Source organism: Oncorhynchus keta, chromosome 10 (genome assembly GCF_023373465.1).
Source record: "Oncorhynchus keta strain PuntledgeMale-10-30-2019 chromosome 10, Oket_V2, whole genome shotgun sequence".
In the NCBI taxonomy this organism is placed as follows: domain Eukaryota; kingdom Metazoa; phylum Chordata; class Actinopteri; order Salmoniformes; family Salmonidae; genus Oncorhynchus; species Oncorhynchus keta.
Genome location: NC_068430.1, coordinates 34553142 through 34572311, shown reverse-complemented (window position 1 = coordinate 34572311; position 19170 = coordinate 34553142). Strand labels below are relative to the sequence as shown.

At 39.7% G+C, this 19170-nt stretch overlaps 1 protein-coding gene across 1 annotated transcript; it reads left to right on the top strand.

Moving 5' to 3' along the window:
* Positions 1 to 8468: 8468 nt before the first annotated feature.
* On the top strand, positions 8469 to 18295 carry LOC118388574 (peptidyl-prolyl cis-trans isomerase FKBP11-like). Its single transcript, XM_035777780.2, has 6 exons — positions 8469 to 8993; positions 9219 to 9281; positions 10001 to 10091; positions 10280 to 10313; positions 10571 to 10641; positions 18029 to 18295. Exons 1-6 carry the CDS (start codon positions 8880 to 8882, stop codon positions 18235 to 18237), a joined length of 582 nt encoding a protein of 193 aa, XP_035633673.1. The 5' UTR covers positions 8469 to 8879; the 3' UTR covers positions 18238 to 18295.
* Positions 18296 to 19170: the final 875 nt, after the last annotated feature.

The following is a 19170-nucleotide window of genomic DNA, read 5'->3' as shown; positions in this document are numbered from 1 at the left end:
ATGGAAAGTCAACAAAACTATGAGCAAATCAGACAATGCATTTTATACATGGAATTTGATTGTGATGAAGCTGTTGAATAAATCCTGCATAAAATGTGCACATTTTTTATATGACTTTTTTTATCAGGAATACAATTTGATTTGTTTGGAGAAATATGCATAAAAGGAGGCACATTTCTTGCACATAATGCTGCACCTTTGCATAGATGTTCTACCACTTTTGATCATCATGATTTAGTGACTGCAAAGAAAATGTATTGATCTATTGGAATTGTTAAAAGACAGACTAACTTTCTGTTTTGTGTGCTTGGACTCGAGAGATAAATATGGTTGTGTTCGTCGTTTTGAAGGCAGTTGTGTTCTTTTGATGAATGTAGTTACACTTTTGACGGTATAATATAGTTTTGATGAATTTATTCATTTATTGAGAAGACAACTACATTTTGAATGTGCGTTTACTGTTTTGCAAAAGGCCACAGAGTTCTTGTTGTGTTTCGTCAATGACGTTGTTCCAAGAAATGTACGCGATTGAGAAAACAGTGAAGAACAACACTGAACAAAGTATTTTGGGATAAATCACCTGCACTTAAGCATGTGACAAATATAGTTTTAGAATAATAATGATCATTTTAAGACTTTTTTTGTAACCAAACACCGAAAGACCCCAAATGTTCCTATTTGTTGGCATTGCCACATGTATACATCTACTCTTGTTATGCATTATGCTAAAATAAAAAGTAAACATCTCACTATAGCCAGACGTTCTATCAGGAAGTTGTTCTCAAAGATCTTATCATTTTCTGAAAAGGACCTCTTGTTTCGTCTTGGTGAATGAACTGTGAGGTATGGGGTCAAATACAATAAAAAAAGATGAGACAATTAAAAGCAAGCATGTAGGGGTTGTTTTACAATGTCTTTATGCAGCTAGACAAAAAACGACTTGACATTAGGCCAGGCAATGAAACATTTAAGAGGCAAATGGCAATGACATTTTCGTCATGCATTAGCCAGTGAGAGACGTGTGCTGGTGAAGACTGACCTCTTCTGGCCAGCATGAAGAAATAACTTAAGTGATTGTTGTCTGACTCTAGGTTAGATGTAACGGTGTTAGATGTTACCCTTGCTAACTTATTTTGCACAGTGGAATAAAATACAACATTTTCATAGAACGTATAAAGAAATTGTAGGCTGATTATATATACAATTATATTATAGATATTATATTCACATCCTCATACAGATATAGAATCTTAATTTGATCACTATTTTACTGATGAGAATTTTCCTGCACAACATGAAATGCAAACTTGTAGTTTATTCAAGGTTTAAAAAGGCTTCTAATGTTGGTCATTTCCACTTTAACATTTCAGACTTGATTTGCCCTAATGTAAAATGTATCAACCCCTACAAACATGTACATGAATTATAATCCATATTATAATTCCAATTTCCTGTTGCTGCGGGATTATTTTCCAACTGTAGCAATCTGGCTCTTAATTAAGATCCGACGGCTGTATGGTTGACAAGCAAACCAATTTGAAACGAAAATGTCTTATAATACTATAAGGCAAAAAAACTCAAATGATTCAACACATGTAACATACTGTAGATGTTGTATGTGCAGCGCCTTCAGAAAGTATTCACACCCCTTGACCTTTTCCACAATTTGTTGTATTACAGCATGGATCAAATGTATAACTACATAATTCCACTTTGACATTGTTGGGTATTGTGTGTAGGCTAGTAACAAAAAAAACATCACAATTTAATCCAGGCTTTAACACAACAAATTGTGGAAAAAGTCAAGGGCTGTGAATACTTTCTAAATGCACTGTGCAGAACAAAAAGATTTCAAAACATGCGTCCTGTTTATAAACAAGGCACTAAAGTAATACTGCAAAAAATGTGGCAAAGTAATTCATTTTTTGTCCATAATACAAAGTGTTATGTTTGGGGCAAATCCAATACACCACATTACTGAGTGCCACCCTCTATATTTTTTCAAGCATATCGGTGGCTGCATCATGTTATGGTATGCTTGTAATCGTTAAGGACTGGAGAGTATTTCAGGATAAAAAATGTACGGAATGGAGCTAAGCACAGGCAAACACCTAGAGGAAAACCTGTTTCAGTCTGCTTTCCAAAAGACACTGGGAGATTAAAATGTGAAGTCTGCATATTTGGGGAACGTATTTCCTTTATTTTATTCAATTCAGTCTGGTATGAGAACAGTAGCCCATATCTGCAAAAGTAGGGTGTCTGCGGAAAGCTGAGTATCTTGACTATTCGTCGGTGCCTTCAAAACTTGGTATGACTTACTACAATATATGGGCATATGAATTTATAAGGGCAGGCCGAGCTGATTACCTCATTTCGAGATGACTGCTACTTTCATTCCGGTTAGCGTTGTGAAGAATAAACACAATAAACACGGAATACATTGATACACACCAAAAACCGGGCCTCCACAGATCATGAGGATATCTTATTTGTCTGCCTGTGACCTACCGTTATTGATCACCAGCCCCGAGAGTCAAAATGTTTATTTAATACAACGTTTTCACCAAACAGCAAACATCTTACAGGGTAATCTTCGATTTGGTCTGTGCTATAGCTACATGGGGGGTATCAAATGAATCCTTAGGTTGGTATGAACAAATATAGCCTATTGCCAATATTATCTGATGATGTGTGACTTAATGGAAACATCGAATGTCCACTGAGTGATGATATCTTTGCCCATCAAAAATATGACGTTGCCTGCTTCCTCGCTGTAGGCATCCATATCCCCTGTATGTCCCCTTCCACAATGTTTGAGAGAGGTTGGTGTTGTTAAAAATGTAGTTTTATAGTGAACAATGACATCCAGTGTGCAAAAAGAGTGCAATTATCACATTCGTACACTTTGGAGAGGTTGAAATCTACTTGAAAATATATGGCAAGACCTAAAAATGGTTGTCTAGCAATGATCGACAACCAATTTGACAGAGGTTGAAGAATTTTGAAAAGAATAATGGGAAAATGTTTCACAATCTCAATGTGGAAAGCTCTTAGAGACATACCCAGAAAGATGCACAGGTGTAATTGCTGCCAAAGGTGCTTCTACAAAGTATTGACTCATGGGTGTGAATACTTATGTAAATGAGATATTTCTGTGTTTAATTTTCAATACATTTTCAATAATGTCTAAAAACATGTTTTCATTTTGTCATTATGGGGTATTGTGTGTAGATGGGTGAATTAAAAAAGATGATTTATTCAAGGGTTATGAATACTTCCTGAAGGCACTGTATGTGAATATTGGACTGTTTGGTTTGTTAGGTAGATACAGTATACTGTATAATAGTGTTAAATATTACAACACTCACCAAAAATACTGTTTTTGACAGTAAACTCTGAGTTTGGCTGGTATCAGTGGTGGTAGAATGGCTTACATCTGGACAAGTAGCTAAATCAGACTGTTTGATGTGTTCATGATTCCTGAGAGAATACAATTAGAGGGAAGTTTGAGATCCGGTATTGTTCTGGTAATGCAGTGAATATTGTCAGTGAATTCCATTAATATGATTATTAGCTTTAGGTGTTAACATACAGTATCTGGCATGTCTAATTGAAGAAAGGACCCCTGAAAAAGAGTAAAGGACTTCTAAAAGAGGACAAATACAAAGATAAATTGTTTCACCCTGCTTATTTTTAAGTAACAAACTGCAAACAATTCATTAAATACATTAAATGAACATCAAATAAAATAGACACTTGTCATTAATAAATACATCAACAACAGTAAAATTCAATTACACTCAGCTATCAACTTGGACCCTTACGTCTTCCCCAGATCCAACTCAACACTGAGACAAAAGGAACTCATGTAAGAGCAACATGATGCAGTTTGACTCCTAACTAGGACAGGCAGGTAGGCAAGCAGTAGCAACTTCCTTCCTTTTTCTTTTCTAAACCATACACATACTCTCTTCTTAATAAGGGGTTTCCATAATAACTTGTGTGATACAGTTACACGCCTCCCATTCTCCCCACACACTCTCTCTCTCTCTTCCATTCAACTCGTGCTTTCTTGCCTGACAGACTAACTACAGAGTTCGCCAATGTTAGCTGATTAGTTACGACGTTGGGACAGTTTCCAAATGAATTGCATCAGTAGAAACTGGACAAAACATGCAACTTGTTAGCAGGCTCTGCAAATCCAACTCATCATATGAGCTCCACTGCACGGGCATCTATTAAGCTGTCAAATAATAGGAAAACGAGGCAATATACAGTGAGGGAAAAAAGTATTTGATCCCCTGCTGATTTTGTACGTTTGTCCACTGAAAAAGAAATGATCAGTCTATAATTTTAATGGTAGGTTTATTTGAACAGTGAGAGACAGAGTAACAAACATATTTAGAAAAACGCATGACAAAAGTGTTATAAATGAATTAGCTTTTTAATGAGGGAAATAAGTATTTGACCCATCTGCAAAACATTTTTATTTTTTAAATTTTATTTCACCATAATTTAACAATTTTGTCACCTTTTCACCAAGCTGCTTGGCGATGGTCTTGTAGCCCATTCCAGCCTTGTGTAGGTCTACAATCTTGTCCCTGACATCCTTGGAGAGCTCTTTGGTCTTGGCCATGGTGGAGAGTTTGGAATCTGATTGATTGATTGCTTCTGTGGACAGGTGTCTTTTATACGGTTAACAAGCTGAGATTTGGAGCACTCCCTTTAAGAGTGTGCTCCTAATCTGGTTGAGAGGGGGTCAAATACTTATTTCCCTCATTAAACTGCAAATCAATTTATACAATTTTTGACATGTGTTTTTCTGGATTCTTTTGTTGTTATTCTGTCTCTCACTGTTCAAATAACCCTACCATTAAAATTATAGACTGATCACATCTTTGTCAGTGGGCAAACGTACAAAATCAGCAGGGGATCAAATACTTTTTTCCCTCACTGTATAGCCTATGAATATTTGCACCTAGCAAAGATGACAAACCATAACCTACGCCCAACAGATAAAAAAATAATTGCTCTAGTCCTTATTTCGGTGGCTAGTTAGCTAGTTAGCTGGTTGTCTGTATATCTAGCTAGTGAAAGTGACAGCTGAGGTTGACGCTTAGTGTGCACAGCCCTAAGTTGCTGCAACACACAACTTTTCTTGCCTGACAGACTAACTAGTTAGTTAGCTAGCTATAGCAAGCAGCTTGGGCCATTTCCATATGAATTACATCGGTAGAAACAAGACAAAACAACCAACTACACTGAACAAAAATATAAACGCAACATGTAAAGTGTTGGTTCCATGTTACATGAGTTGAAATAAAAGATCCCCAAAAAAGCTTATTTTTCTCACATTTTGTGTACAAATTTGTCAGTGAGCATTTCTCATTCGCCAAGATAATCCATTACATATCAAGAGCTGATAAACAGCATGATCATTACACAGGTGCACCTTGTGCTGGGGACAATAAAAGGCCACTCTAAAACATGCAGTTTTGTCACACAACACAATGGCGTAGATATTTCAAATTTTGAGGGAGCATGCAATTGGCATGCTGACTGCAGAAATGTACACCATAGCTATTGCCAGAAAATGAAATGTTAATTTCTCTACCATAAGGTTGTATAAGAGAATTTGCCAGTACGTCCAACCAGCTTCACAATCGCAGGCCACGTGTATGTCATTGTGTGGGCGAGCGGGTTTGCTGATGTCAATGTTGTGAACAGTGGTATGGGCAGACATAAGCTACGGACAGCGAACACAACTGCATTTTGTCGATGGCAATTTGAATGCACAAAAATATAGTGACGAGATCCTGAGGCCAATTTTTTAAAGGTATCTGTGACCAACAGATGCATACCTGTATTTCCAGTTATTTGAATTCCATAGATTAGTGCCTAATGAATTTATTTCAATTGACTGATTTCCTATTATGAATTGGAACTCAGTAAAATCAAGGAAATTGTTGCATTTTTATATTTTTATTCAGTATAGTTAACAGACTATATACAGCTAAACACTGCAATTATTTCCATGAGACAGAGGGCAATCATTTGAGCTCCACTGCTGATGTGCTCCTCTGTACCAACCAAGTTATCATGACATGACTTGCTAATATGATAGCTATTCCCCAACTTTCACAGCATCAAACAACATCAACAACGCCAAACATTTATCTGCTGTTTACTTATTTCACTCACCTCGACATCTTCGCTATTCAAAGTGCAAGGACGAGTCCGAATCAGTATCACCAACCAACATACAGAACCAGTCAAAAGTTTGGATAGACCTCCTCATTCAAGTTTTTTTTTACATTGTAGAATAATAGTGAAGACATCAAATCTATGAAATAACACATATGGAATCATGTATTCACCAAAAAAGTGTTAAACAAATCAAAATATATTTAATATTTTAGATTCTTCAAAGTAGCCACCCTTTGCCTTGCTGACAGTTCTGCACACGCTTGGCATTCTATCAACCAGCTTCATGAGGAATGCTTTGCCAACAGTCTTGAAGGAGTTCCCACATATTCTGAGCACTTGTTGGCTGCTTTTCCTTCACTCTGCGGTCCAACTCATCCCAATCCATCTCAATTGGGTTGAGGTCGGGTGATTGTGGAGGCCAGGTCATCTGATGCAGCACTCAATCACTCTCCTTGGTCAAATAGTCCTTACACCGCCTGGAGGTGTGTTTTGGGTCATTGTCCTGTTGAAAAACAAATGATAGTCCCACTAAGGGCAAAACAGGTGGGATGGTGTATCGCTGCAGAATGTTGCTGGTTAAGTGTGCCTAGAATTCTAAATAAATCACGACAGTGTCACCAGTGTCACCAAGTACCGCCACACCATCACACCTCCATGCTTCACGGTGGGAACCACATATGCAGAGATCATCCGTTCACCAACTCTGTGTCTCACACAGCGATTGGAATCAAAAATCTCAAATATGGACTCATCAGACCAAAAGACAGATTTTGTGTTTCTTCTCTTCTTCTTTTTTAACACCCTTTTTCTCCCCAATCTCTTTGTATCCAATTGTTAGCAGTTACTGTCTTGTCTCATTGCTGCAACTCCCGTATGGGCTCAGGAGAGATGAAGGTCAAGAGCCACGCGTCCTCCGAAACACAACCCAACCAAGCCGCACTGCTTCTTAACACAGCTCGCATCCAACCCGGAAGCCAGCTGCACCAATGTGTCGGAGGAAACACTGTACACCTAGCGACCTGGTCAGCATGCACTGTGCCCAGCCCGCCACAGGAGTCGAGTCGATGAGACAAGGATATCCCTACCAGCAAAACCCTCCCTAACCTGGACAAAGCTAGGTAAATTTTGCGTCACCCAATGGACCTCCCGGTTGTGTCCGGCAGCGACAGAGCCTGGGCTCGAACCCAGAGTCTCTGGTGGCACAGCCTTAGACCACTGCGCCACCCGGGAGGTTATTTCTCTCTTCTTCTTGTTGGTGTCCTTTAATAGTGGTTTCTTTGCAGCAATTCGACCATGAAGGCCTGATTCACGCAGGTTCCTCTAAACAGTTCATGTTGAGATGTGTCTGTTTCTTGAACACTGTAAAGCATTTATTTGGGCTGCAATTTCTGAGGCTGGTAGCTCTAATTAAATTATAATCTGCAGCAGAGGTAACTCTGGATCTTCCTTTCTTGTGGCGGTCCTCATGAGAGCCAGTTTCATCATAGCGCTTGATGGTTTTTGCGACTACACTTGAAGAAACTTTAAAAGTTCTTGAAATGTTCCAGATTGACTGACCTTCATGTCTTAAAGTAATGATGGACTGTCGTTTCTCTTTGCTTATTTGAGCTGTTCTTGCCATAATATGGACTTGCTATTTTACCAAATAGGGCTATATTCTGTATACCTTGTCACAACACAACTGATTGGCTCAAATGCATTAAGAAGGAAATAAATTCCACCAATTAACTTTTAGCAAGGCACACCTGTTAATTGAAATGCTTTCCTGGTGACTACCCCATGAAGCTGGTTGAGAGAATGCCAAGAGTGTGCAAAGCTGTCTTCAAGGCAAAGGGTGGCTACTGTGAAGAATCTCAAATATAAAATATATTTTGATTTGTTTAACACTATTTTGGTTAATACATGATTTCATATGTGTTATTTCATAGTTTAGATGTCTGTACTATTATTCCACAATGTAGATTTTTTTTTTAAGTATAAGAAAAACCCTTGAATGAGTAGGTGTGCCCAAACTTTTGACTGGTACTGTAGATACAGTCTCTTTCACAATGAAAGTCATGTCAGCTTCGGCGCTGTCATTTTCTGTAATGAAGTTTAAAAAACGGTAAAAAGTCAAATGACAGCATACCCTGTTTCCGGTTTCTGGTTGATAACAACAGCCACGCGAATACGATACCAGATTGTTAACAAATTCATTTTGCGAAACTGACACATATTATTGATAGAAAAACAAGGCCATTCACAGCCGCTGTAGTAAATTAAAGAAACCCCGTCGAGGGCAACTATGGGTTCTAAAGGGAATATGAATTATGTTTTTTTCTGGGGGTACTGATACTGCTGAAGCTTTTAGAAGACTCACAACTGCCCTCATTCGACACAAATAATGTAACTGCACCGTTACCTATCAGCAATTGACTTCTGGGATGCTGGCGGAATGTTTAAGGCGGGCTCTTCGCAGTCATTTCGGCGACACAGGCCCGCGGGTCGACTGCATCGTTATCACCATCCTATAACAACACATCAGCCTTAACTGGCGTCTAGCCTATATATACACACACAGTACCTCCGAATCTCTATTCGACCGATTGTCTGTAGTGGTCAGTCGGTGGCGCTTGCTGTACTACGGCTTCACGGAAGTTAGTTGGGTAGTTTTTCAAAAGTTCGGATTTACAATGAAAGCCAAGACTGGGGTCACCCTAGTCTTGTTAGCTGCTTTCGTTTATGTTGCAGCACAGGAAGGCGAATCCGAGCAAAATGTTGTGGAAGAGTTATTGGTGGAAACCTTGGTGAGTTCTGTCTTTTTCTCTCTATCTTAGACTATAGAGCGATAGAAAAGTGTCGACTCTTGCACTAACCGAATGCCATTCATTGTAACATTCAGACCAAATTGAAACAATGTATCCGTTTTTGATCGTTATAATTGTCACTATCGTTTATTTTGTGTAATAAAGCGATGCATTCGTATTTATTTGCAATTAAAATATCATGTTTTTCTTCTCTCCCTTCATAAGGTAAAACCCGAAACTTGCTCTATAACGTCAGAAATGGGAGACACGCTACAAATCCACTATACGGTAGGCAAAAAGGAGTGGAAATGAATGGCCTAAAAATATGTTCAATTTCGAAGGTATAGGCACCGCCCTGTTTGACTTCAGACCTAGCCTGCCTATTGAGAGAGATGTGAACTACATTTTTTGGGGAAGATGTGAATGGAATCTGGTCAAAAGTGTGCTCTGTTTTAAGTGGTTCTGATTCATTGCATGTCAATGAACTTGACTATAGTCAATACGATGTTGTCTGTGGCATGGTGCAGAGTAACAAGTTACCGTTTTTCATTTGAGACTGGGAAATTCGTGAACGTGGCATGAAATATTGTCAGATAAAAACCACTTCCTATATTGCATTACACATCGTTGGTATTCGTATCTGGGATGAATAAACTGCAATGTTTTATCCCATGTCGCGAAAAAAATGACACGTTTTATGCATGCCATATATTTGACTCGGCACTGCAATGGGGAGATGCAACACGTCAGCACTCCTGCTCCTGCTGCGAGTAGGGCAGTAGTCCAACCGAAACTCGTCACTCATGAAGCGTCATGCTTGACCATTGCCTCACCTAACATACAGCCAACTCTTATAAAGACATTTGAAAAAAGTCTCAAGTGTTTCACATTTTAATTTGATTTGCAGGAAATGCATCTTAACCTTCTATTTTGATTCTAATCACTGCTTGCATGCACAATCCTTTTTAACATGTCTTCCATTCACATTGTTCCAATGCTCTGAACAGGGTAAACTACTTGCTGATGGCAAGGTGATTGACTCATCACTGTCCCGGGACCCTCTTGTTGTTGAGCTGGGAAAGAGGACCGTTATCCCTGGTAAAATCACACAACTATTCAAAATGCCTGTATTAGACCTGATATTGATCACACAAATTAACAGGAACACTAGCTTATGTTTCAAACAGCAATATACCTTCAGATTTAGCTCACACTAGCATTGCGGTGTTTTTGTTATCACATCAGTCACTGTATAAAGATACCATGAAATTCTGTATCTCCAACAGGTCTGGAACAGAGTTTGGTAGGAGTTTGTGAAGGGTAGGTAAACAGTCAAGGTCTGCCAATACAAAGCTTTGAAAGGGACATGTTGCATTAATTTATATAAGAGACCCACTTTCTCTAGGAAATCAAAAATGATATTATATGAACTAGGATAACTAGTTTAAAATATAGATATTTTCAGTATGTGAAGCAATCAAAGATCCTGTCTCAAATGACTGTTAAAATTGTGTCACTAAAATAGTGGAAATCATGCAAACCTTTAATAGGCTGTCTTCTGTCTTGTGTTCCTCCAGACAAAAAATCAAGACCACTATTCCACCACACCTTGCCTATGGAAAAAGAGGATACCCTCCAACTATCCCAGGTACTTAAACACATGTGCATATACACATGTACATACGCATACTGTATACATGCAAATGTATCATATACAGTGCCTTCAGAAAGTTCACACCCCTTGACTTTTTCCACATTTTGTGTTAAAGTGGGATTAAAATGGATTTAACAAAAAAATTGGTCAGCGATCTACACAAAGTACTCTAATGTCAAAGTGGAAGACAAATGTATGAAAATAAAACACTGTTGATTGCATGAGTATTCAAACCCTGTGAGTCAATACATGTTAGACTCACATTTAGCAGTTGTTACAGCTGTAAGAGCTTTGCACACCTGGATTGTATAATATTTGCACATTTTTATTATTAAAAAAAAGAAATCTTCAAGTTCTGTCAAGTTGGTTGTTGATCATTGTTAGACAGTCATTTTAAAGTCTTGCCATACATTTTCAATCCAATTTAAGTTCAAACTCTAACTCTGCAACTCAGGAACATTTGCTGTCTTCCTAGTAAGGAACTCAAGTTTAGATTCGGCCTTGTGTTTTAGGTTATTGTCCTGCTGAAGGAGAATTTTTCTCCCAGTGTCTGTTGGAAATCAGACTGAACCAGGTTTTCCTGTAGGATTTAGCCTGTGCTTAGATTTATTTAGTTTGTTGTTATCCTAAAAAAGTTGCTAGTCCTTCCCGATGACATGCATACCCATAACATGATGCAGCGACCACCATGCTTGAAAATATGAAGAGTGGTACTCAGTTTTATATGTTGTGTCGGATTTGCCCCAAACATAATGTATTCTTTTCAGGACAAAGTTAATTTCTTAACAAAATGTTTTGCATTAATGCACTAAAGTAAAACTGCAAACAGGATGCATGACTTGGAATATTTGTGTACTGTGCAGGTTTCCTTTTCACTCTGCCATTTTAAGAAAAGGGGGATACCTAGTCAGTTGTACAACTGAATGCGTTCAACTAAAATGTGTCTTCAGCATTTAACCCAACCCCATTTTTAGACTAGTATTGTGGAGTAACTACAATGTTGTTGATCCATCCTCAGTTCTCTCCTATCACAGCCATTAAACTCTAACTGTTTTAAAATCACCATTGGCCTCTTGGTGAAATACCTGAGCGGTTACCTTATTCTCTGGGAATTGAGTTAGGAAGGATGCCTGTTCTTTTGTATTGACTGGGTGTATGATACACCATCCACCAATGTAATTAATATCTTCACCCTGCTCAAAAGGATATTCAATATCTGCTGAGGTTCACTTTGCAAGGCATTGGAAAATCTTTGTGGTTGAAACTCCCTGCTTGATGAAGGGCCCTTACAAATAATTGTATGTATGGGGTACAGAGATTAGGTTTTATTTTACTAGGTAAATTGACTGCGAACACATTCTCATTTACAGCAACTACCTGGGGAATAGTTAGAGGGGGATGAATGAGCCAATTGGAAGCTGGGGATGACAAGGTGGTCATGATGGTATGTGGGCCAGATTGGGAATTTAGCCAGGACACAAGGGTTAACCCTTACTCCTACGATAAGTGCCATGCTCTCTTTAATGACCACAGAGTGAGGACATCCATTTTAACATCCCATCTAAAAGACGACACCTTACACAGCAATGTCCCCAATCACTGCCTTGGGGCATTAGGATATTTTTGGGGGACCTGAGGAAAGAGTGCCTCATACTAGTCTTCCAACACCACTTCCAGCAGCATCTGGTCACCCATCTAGGGATCGACCAGGACGAACCTGCTTAGCTTCGAGGCAAGCTAGCAGTGAAATACAGGGTGGTATGCTGCTGGCCAGGTAGTCACTCAAAAATCATATTAAACACCATAATGGCATACATGCAACTTATTATGTGACTTGTTAAGCACATTTTTATTCCGGAACTTATTTAGGCCATAACAAAGGGTTGAATACTTATTGACTCAAGTCATTTCTAAAAAAACAAACATAATTCCACTTTGACATTATGGGGTATTGTGTGTAGGCCAGTGACTCATCTCAATATAATCCATTTTAAAAGTCAGGTTGTAACAGGGCAAATTGTGGAAAAAGTCAAGGAATGTGAATCCTTTCTGAAAGCATTGTACACACTCAATAATACAAAGAAACAAACTAAATAAATACGGCATCTCACCTTGATGACACTGCCCTGCCAGTCATGTCGATGTAAACTTGGAGCCACGCGATGACATGTGTGTAAAAATACTGCCCCCTAGCCCAAAGTGCTGTTTTGCTGCAGTAAATATAAAGCAATCTGTCAATTATGGTGCACTGTGGAAAAGTGTGTGGGTGGGGAAATAATCTTTGGGTCATTAACATATTTCAAGGCATGCCTTGTAAGTGGCTATATTTGTTGCACCCACTAGTGAGAATGCTGTACCAATTGAACTGATGTGGTAGTAGTGCCCATACAATTTCTGTGTGTGTGTGTGTATAAGGAACAAATCAGTGTCAGCAAGTAATTACAGTTGAAGTCGGAAGTTTACATACACTTAGGTTGGAGTCATTAAAACACATTTTTCAACCACTCCACAAATTTCTTGTTAACAAACTATAGTTTTGGCAAGTCTGTTAGGACATATACGTTGTGCATGACACAAGTAATTTTTCCAACAATTGTTTACAGACAGATTATTTCACTTATAATTCACCATCACAATTCCAGTGGGTCAGATGTTTACATGCACTAAGTTGACTGCCTTTAAACAACTTGGAAAATTCCAGAAAATTATGTCATGGCTTTAGAAGTTTATGATAGGCTAATTGGAGGTGTACCTGTGGATGTATTTCAAGGTCTACCTTCAAACTCAGTGCCTCTTTGCTTAACATCCTGGGAAAATCTAAAGAAATCAGCCAAGACTTCAGAAAAAAAAACTGTTGACCTCCAAGTCACATTCATCTGTACAAACAATAGTACGCAAATATAAACACCATGGGACCACGCAGCCATCATACCGTTCAGGAAGGAGACGCACTCTCCCTCCTAGAGATGAACGTACTTTGGCGCAAAAAGTGCAAATCAATCTGGAGGAAACGGGTACAAAAGTATCTATATCCACAGTAAAACGAGTCCTATATCGACACAACCTGAAAGGCGCTCAGAAAGGAAGAAGCCACTGCTCCAAAACTGCCATAAAAAAGCCAGACTATGGCAACTGCACATGGGGACAAATATCATACTTTTTGGAGAAATGTCCTCTGGTCGGATGAAACAAAAATAGAACTGTTTGGCCATAATGACCATCGTTATGTTGGGAGGAGGAAGGGGAGGTTTGCTAGCCTTAGGCACACCATCCCAACTGTGAAGCACAGGGGTGGCAGCATCATGTAGTGGGGGTGCTTTGCTGCAGGAGGGACTGGTGCACTTCACAAAATAGATAATTTCCTCCTCATGATGCTATGTGGATATATTGAAGCAACATCTCAAGACCTCAGTCAGGAAGTTAAAGCTTGGTCGCAAATGGGTCTTCCAAATGGACAATGACCAAGCATACTTCCAAAGTTTTGGAAAAAGGGCTTAAGGACAACAAAGTCAAGGTATTAGTGGCCATCACAAAGCTCTGACCTCAATCCCATAGAAAATTTGTGGGCAGAACTGAAAAAGCGTGGCCTACAAACCTGACTCAGTTACACCAGCTCTGTCAGGAGGAATGAGCCAAAATTCACTCATCTTATTGTGGGAAGCTTGTGGAAGGCTACCCAACATTTTAAAGGCAATGCTACCAAATACTAATTGAGTGTATGTAAACTTCTGACCCACTGGGAATGTGATGAAATAAATAAAAGCTGAAATAAATCATTCTCTCTGCTATTATTCTTACATTTAACTTTCTTAAAATAAAGTGCTGATCCTAAGACATCATTTTTACTATGATTAAATTTCAGGAATAGTGAAAAACTGAGTTTAAATGCATTTGGCTAAGGTGTATGTAAACTTCTGACTTCAACTGTATGTGTGTTTTCTTAAAGTCCTTTTGGTCTTATTGCCCTGGAATCATTACCAGTTTGGAAGCCTTTGTTTACACCTATAGAAGTGCAAGTGATATAAATATTTTGAAATATAAACATACATTTTTTATTTCACCTTTATTTAACCAGGTATGCCAGTTTAGAACAAGTTCTTATTTACAACTGCGACCTGGCCAAGATAAAGCAGAGTGACAAACAACACAGTTACACATGGGATGAACAGTCAATAATATACAAATCTGTATACAGTTTTGCATATGAAGTAAGGCAATAATTTGGCCAAAGTGGCGAAGTAGTTACAGTTTAGCAATTAACACTGGAGTGATAGATCTGCAGATGAGGATGTGCAGGCAGAAATACTGGTGTGCGGAAAAACAAATATGTGATGAGGTAGGGCAGAGCTGTTGGGGGGGGGGGGCAGGGGCAGAGCTGTTGGGGGGGCAGAGGCAGAGCTGTTGGCCGGGGTCGGGGTAGCCAGGTGGAAAGCTTATTGAAATTATCATGGATTTATTGGTGGTGTCAGTGTTTCCCAGCCTCAGTGCAGATGGCAGCTGGGAGGAGGTGCTCTTATTCTCCATGGACTTGCGTCCCAAAACTTTTTGGAATTAGTGCTGCAGGATGCAAATTTGTTTGAAAAAGCTAGCCTTTGCTTTCCTGACAGTGTATATTGGTTCCTAACTTCCCTGAAAAGTTGCATATCACTATTCGATGCTAGTGCAGTACATCACAGGATGTTTTTGTGCTGGTCAAGGGCAGTCAAGTCTGGAGTGAACTAAGGGCTCTATTTGTTCTTAGTTCTACATTTTCTGAAAAGCATGGTGAGGAAAGCACTTTTAAAGAACAACCAGGCATCCTCTATGGGATGAGGTCAATATCCTTCCAGGATACCTGGCCCAGGTTGATTAAAGGCCTGCTCGCTGAAGTGTTTTGGGGCGCGTTTGAAAGTGATGAGGGGTGGTCGTTTGACCGCGGACCCATAACAGACGCAAACAATGAGGCAGGGATTGCTGAGATCCTGGTTGAAAACAGCAGAGGTATTTAGAGGGCAAGTTGGTCAGTATGATATCTATGAGGGTGCCCATGTCCATGTTTATGGACTTGGGGTTGTTCCTTGATAATTTGTGTGAGATTGAGGGCATCTAGCGTAGATTGTAGGAAGGCCGTGGTGTTTAGCATGTCCCAGTTTAGGTCACCTAACAGTACGAACTCTGACGATAGATGGGGTGCAATCAATTCACATATGGTGTCCAGGGCACAGCTGGGAGCTGAGGGGGGGTCTATAACAAGTGGCAACAGTGAGGGACTTATTTCTGGTGAGATGGATTTTTAAAAGTAGAAGCTCGAACTCTTTGGCCATAGACCTGGATAGTATGACAGAACTCTGCAGGCTATCTCTACAGTAGATTGCAACTCTGCCCCCTTTAGCAGTCCTATCTCTTTCGGAAAATGTTTATAAGTGGGGATGGAAATGTATGGATTTTTGGTGGCCTTCCTAAGCCAGGATTCAGACATGGCTAGGACATCAGGGTTGGGACATACCTAGTAGCCAACCTGCTTGCACCAATCCCATAGAATTACAGTGAAATAACAACATAAAAATTACAGTAGCATTTACTTTCAGTATAGTAGGCTAATTTTACAGTATTGTACTATATGATTACTCTATTACAGTAATTTACAGGAAGCTGATGGCAAGTTACTGTGAATATTACAGTAACATACTTGGCACTAGCCAGAGTTGGGCAAAGACATCAAGTTATATCTCAAAATCAAATACAATTTTATTGGTTGCATACTCATGGTTAGCAGATGTTAGTGCGAGTGTAGCGAAATGCTTATGCTTCTAGTTCCGACCCTGCAGTAATATCTAACAATTTCACAACAACTACCTTATACACACATGTGTAAAGGAATGATTTAAGAATATGTACATATAAGTATATGGATGAGCGATGGCCGAATGACATAGCCAAGATGCAGTAGATGGTATAGAGTACAGTGTATATACATATGAGATGAGTAGTGTAGGGTATGTACACATTATATAAAGTGCCATTGTTTAAGTGACTAGTGATACATTTATTACATCCAATTAAGGTGGCTAGAGATTGAGTGGCTTCTGCCAACAAAGACTCAATGTTAGTGATGGCTGTTTAACAGTCTGATGGCCTTGAGATAGAAGCTGTTTTTCAGTCTCTCGGTCCCAGCGTTGATGCACCTGTACTGACCTCACCTTCTGGATTATAGCGGGGTGAACAGGCAGTGGCTTGGGTGGTTGTTGTCCTTGATGATCTTTTTGGCCTTCCTATGACATCGGGTGCTGTAGGTATCTAGTCTTCAAGTTATTTTGTGGTTGGAACAAATCTATCCCAAAAGGTCCCGAACAGTCATTCTGATTCCCATGTAAAATAGCCTTTTCTGTGACTAAAATATCCCTGATAATATTTTGGGGGATAGAAATGCTAAACATTTTAGGAAGTAATGTTTCTGTCATGGCCAACTACCAGGAAGTTTGAAAAGACAGGCTGAGTGGGCAGGGAGCTTATATTCATGAGTTCACCTTGATTGACAGCTCTTTGAGATCACTATGTCAAGAAACGTGGATGCAGTGTTGCAGTAAAATCGTCTCAAGCTAATTTGGTGATACACAAAGCAACTCAAACATTGAAATTGCATCAATGATGTACTTTCTTTTTATATACATCTTCTGTTTAGCATGTCTCTTGTGATGCGGTTCACAGCAGCATTGACTGATGTGTTGACATGACAACTGCTAAATGACATTTTGGTCATTTAGCAGACAATGTTATCCAGAGTGATTTACAGTCAGTGTGTTTAACTAAGGTAGATGAACATATTAGTCATAGCAAGTAAAAAGATTGTTACCGTTAGTAAGTATGCTGTTGTAGTTAAGTAGGCTACTTGCACGTCTACTTTTGTATTGTAAAAATACTGTATTCCAATTAAACTGTTACAAAATACATGCAACAGAAATACTTCCCATTGTTGGCACTAGCTGCATGCACTGTAAATCTGCAACAGTTTACTAATTACTGTTCTAGTAATGCACTGTAAATTCTAGAAATACAGCATGTTGCTGTAGTCAGGTGTTCTAGTAATATGCTGTAAGTTTGCTCTAAAGGTCCTGTAAATATACAGTAATTTACAGGCTTTTGTGCTGCTAGTATTTTACTGTAAAAATGGCAGGACATTTTGTACAGTACACGCAACAACGTGACTCGGTTAGGGTTGCAAAACTTTCCCAAGATTCCCTGATTTTCCATAAATCCAGATTGGAGGATTCTGGATATCCCTGCTTATTCCCTCACAATTCTGGAAAGCTTCACACCAGGATTTAAGGAAAGTTAATGGAATTTTGCAACCCTAAACTCAGTACTTGATCCTCCATCTCTCTTCTTCCCTCTGTCCCGTTAGCTGATGCTGCTCTAGAGTTTGAGGTGGAGGTGATGTCACTGATCCAGGCAACCCCATGGCAGAAGATGGTGAATGATGTCTTTCCCCTAGTGTGTCTGGGCCTGGTTCCCACTCTGCTGGGTATGGTGGGTCTCTACCTCTATAACAAGGCCAATGCCCAGCGGCCAGGAAAGAAGAAGGCCAAGGACAAGAAGAGCAAGAAGAAGTGAAGGAGACTCTCATAACTATTTAACTAATAAAATTAAAAACAAGGGAGTTTTTTTGTTATTAATGTATTAAATACTCTTCTTTTTTTGATAGTTATTGTAAGACACAAATATAGAATAAGGAATAGGATTCTGCCAGTAGGAGTGCATTCTACCAGTTTAAAGTTCTATTTACTCTTAGTCAGCATACAACTTGAAACCCTTTTGAAGTTCATGTATGAGTGATGCTGTGTGATTGATGTAGCCTGTTAGTTTGCATGTGCTGCACAACATGTGCTGCCTCTTGACAGTGTGGCGCTTGCGTTGGGCATCAGCAGTGAGTTGAACGATGAGGGTGGCTGTGATACCATCAGCAGGGGCTTGCGATGGTGGAGGATCTGGTCACTAACAGAGATGACGGCGCAGTAAGACCCGCAGCTGCTGGGTCCCCCAGGTCAGAGCACCCCTCTCCCGTTCCAGACACAGCCGGTTCAGCAGAACCTTGTTATAACGTTGCCAGAACCACTCCAGAATCGATTAGTCCAGCATGGCCTGAGCACGCAGGGTTATGAATAAGAAGTTAGGTGAGAGTCATGAAGATCAGATCAGTGTGTGTAATATAGTATTACCCAGCCCTGTGCCAACTCCTCAGATGGAGGCTCATAGCATTAGCTCTCTTGTGCTCTCAGCAGTGAGAGGTGAAGAAGGGTAGGACTTTATGTTCTGTCTCCAGCTTATGACACATCTCAGCCAGACTTCGAAGCCTCTCCCCCTTATCCACACCATCGCACAAATGTGAGAGAAGTGAGTAGTCAGTACACATGCATAAGTGTGCTGTCTATGTATGCATATGACAGTCAAAGGGTGTGTATGTAGGGCCTCCCGGGTGGTTAAGGGCGCTGTACTGCTGTGCCACCAGAGACTCTGGGTTCGCGCCCAGGCTCTGTCGTGACCGGG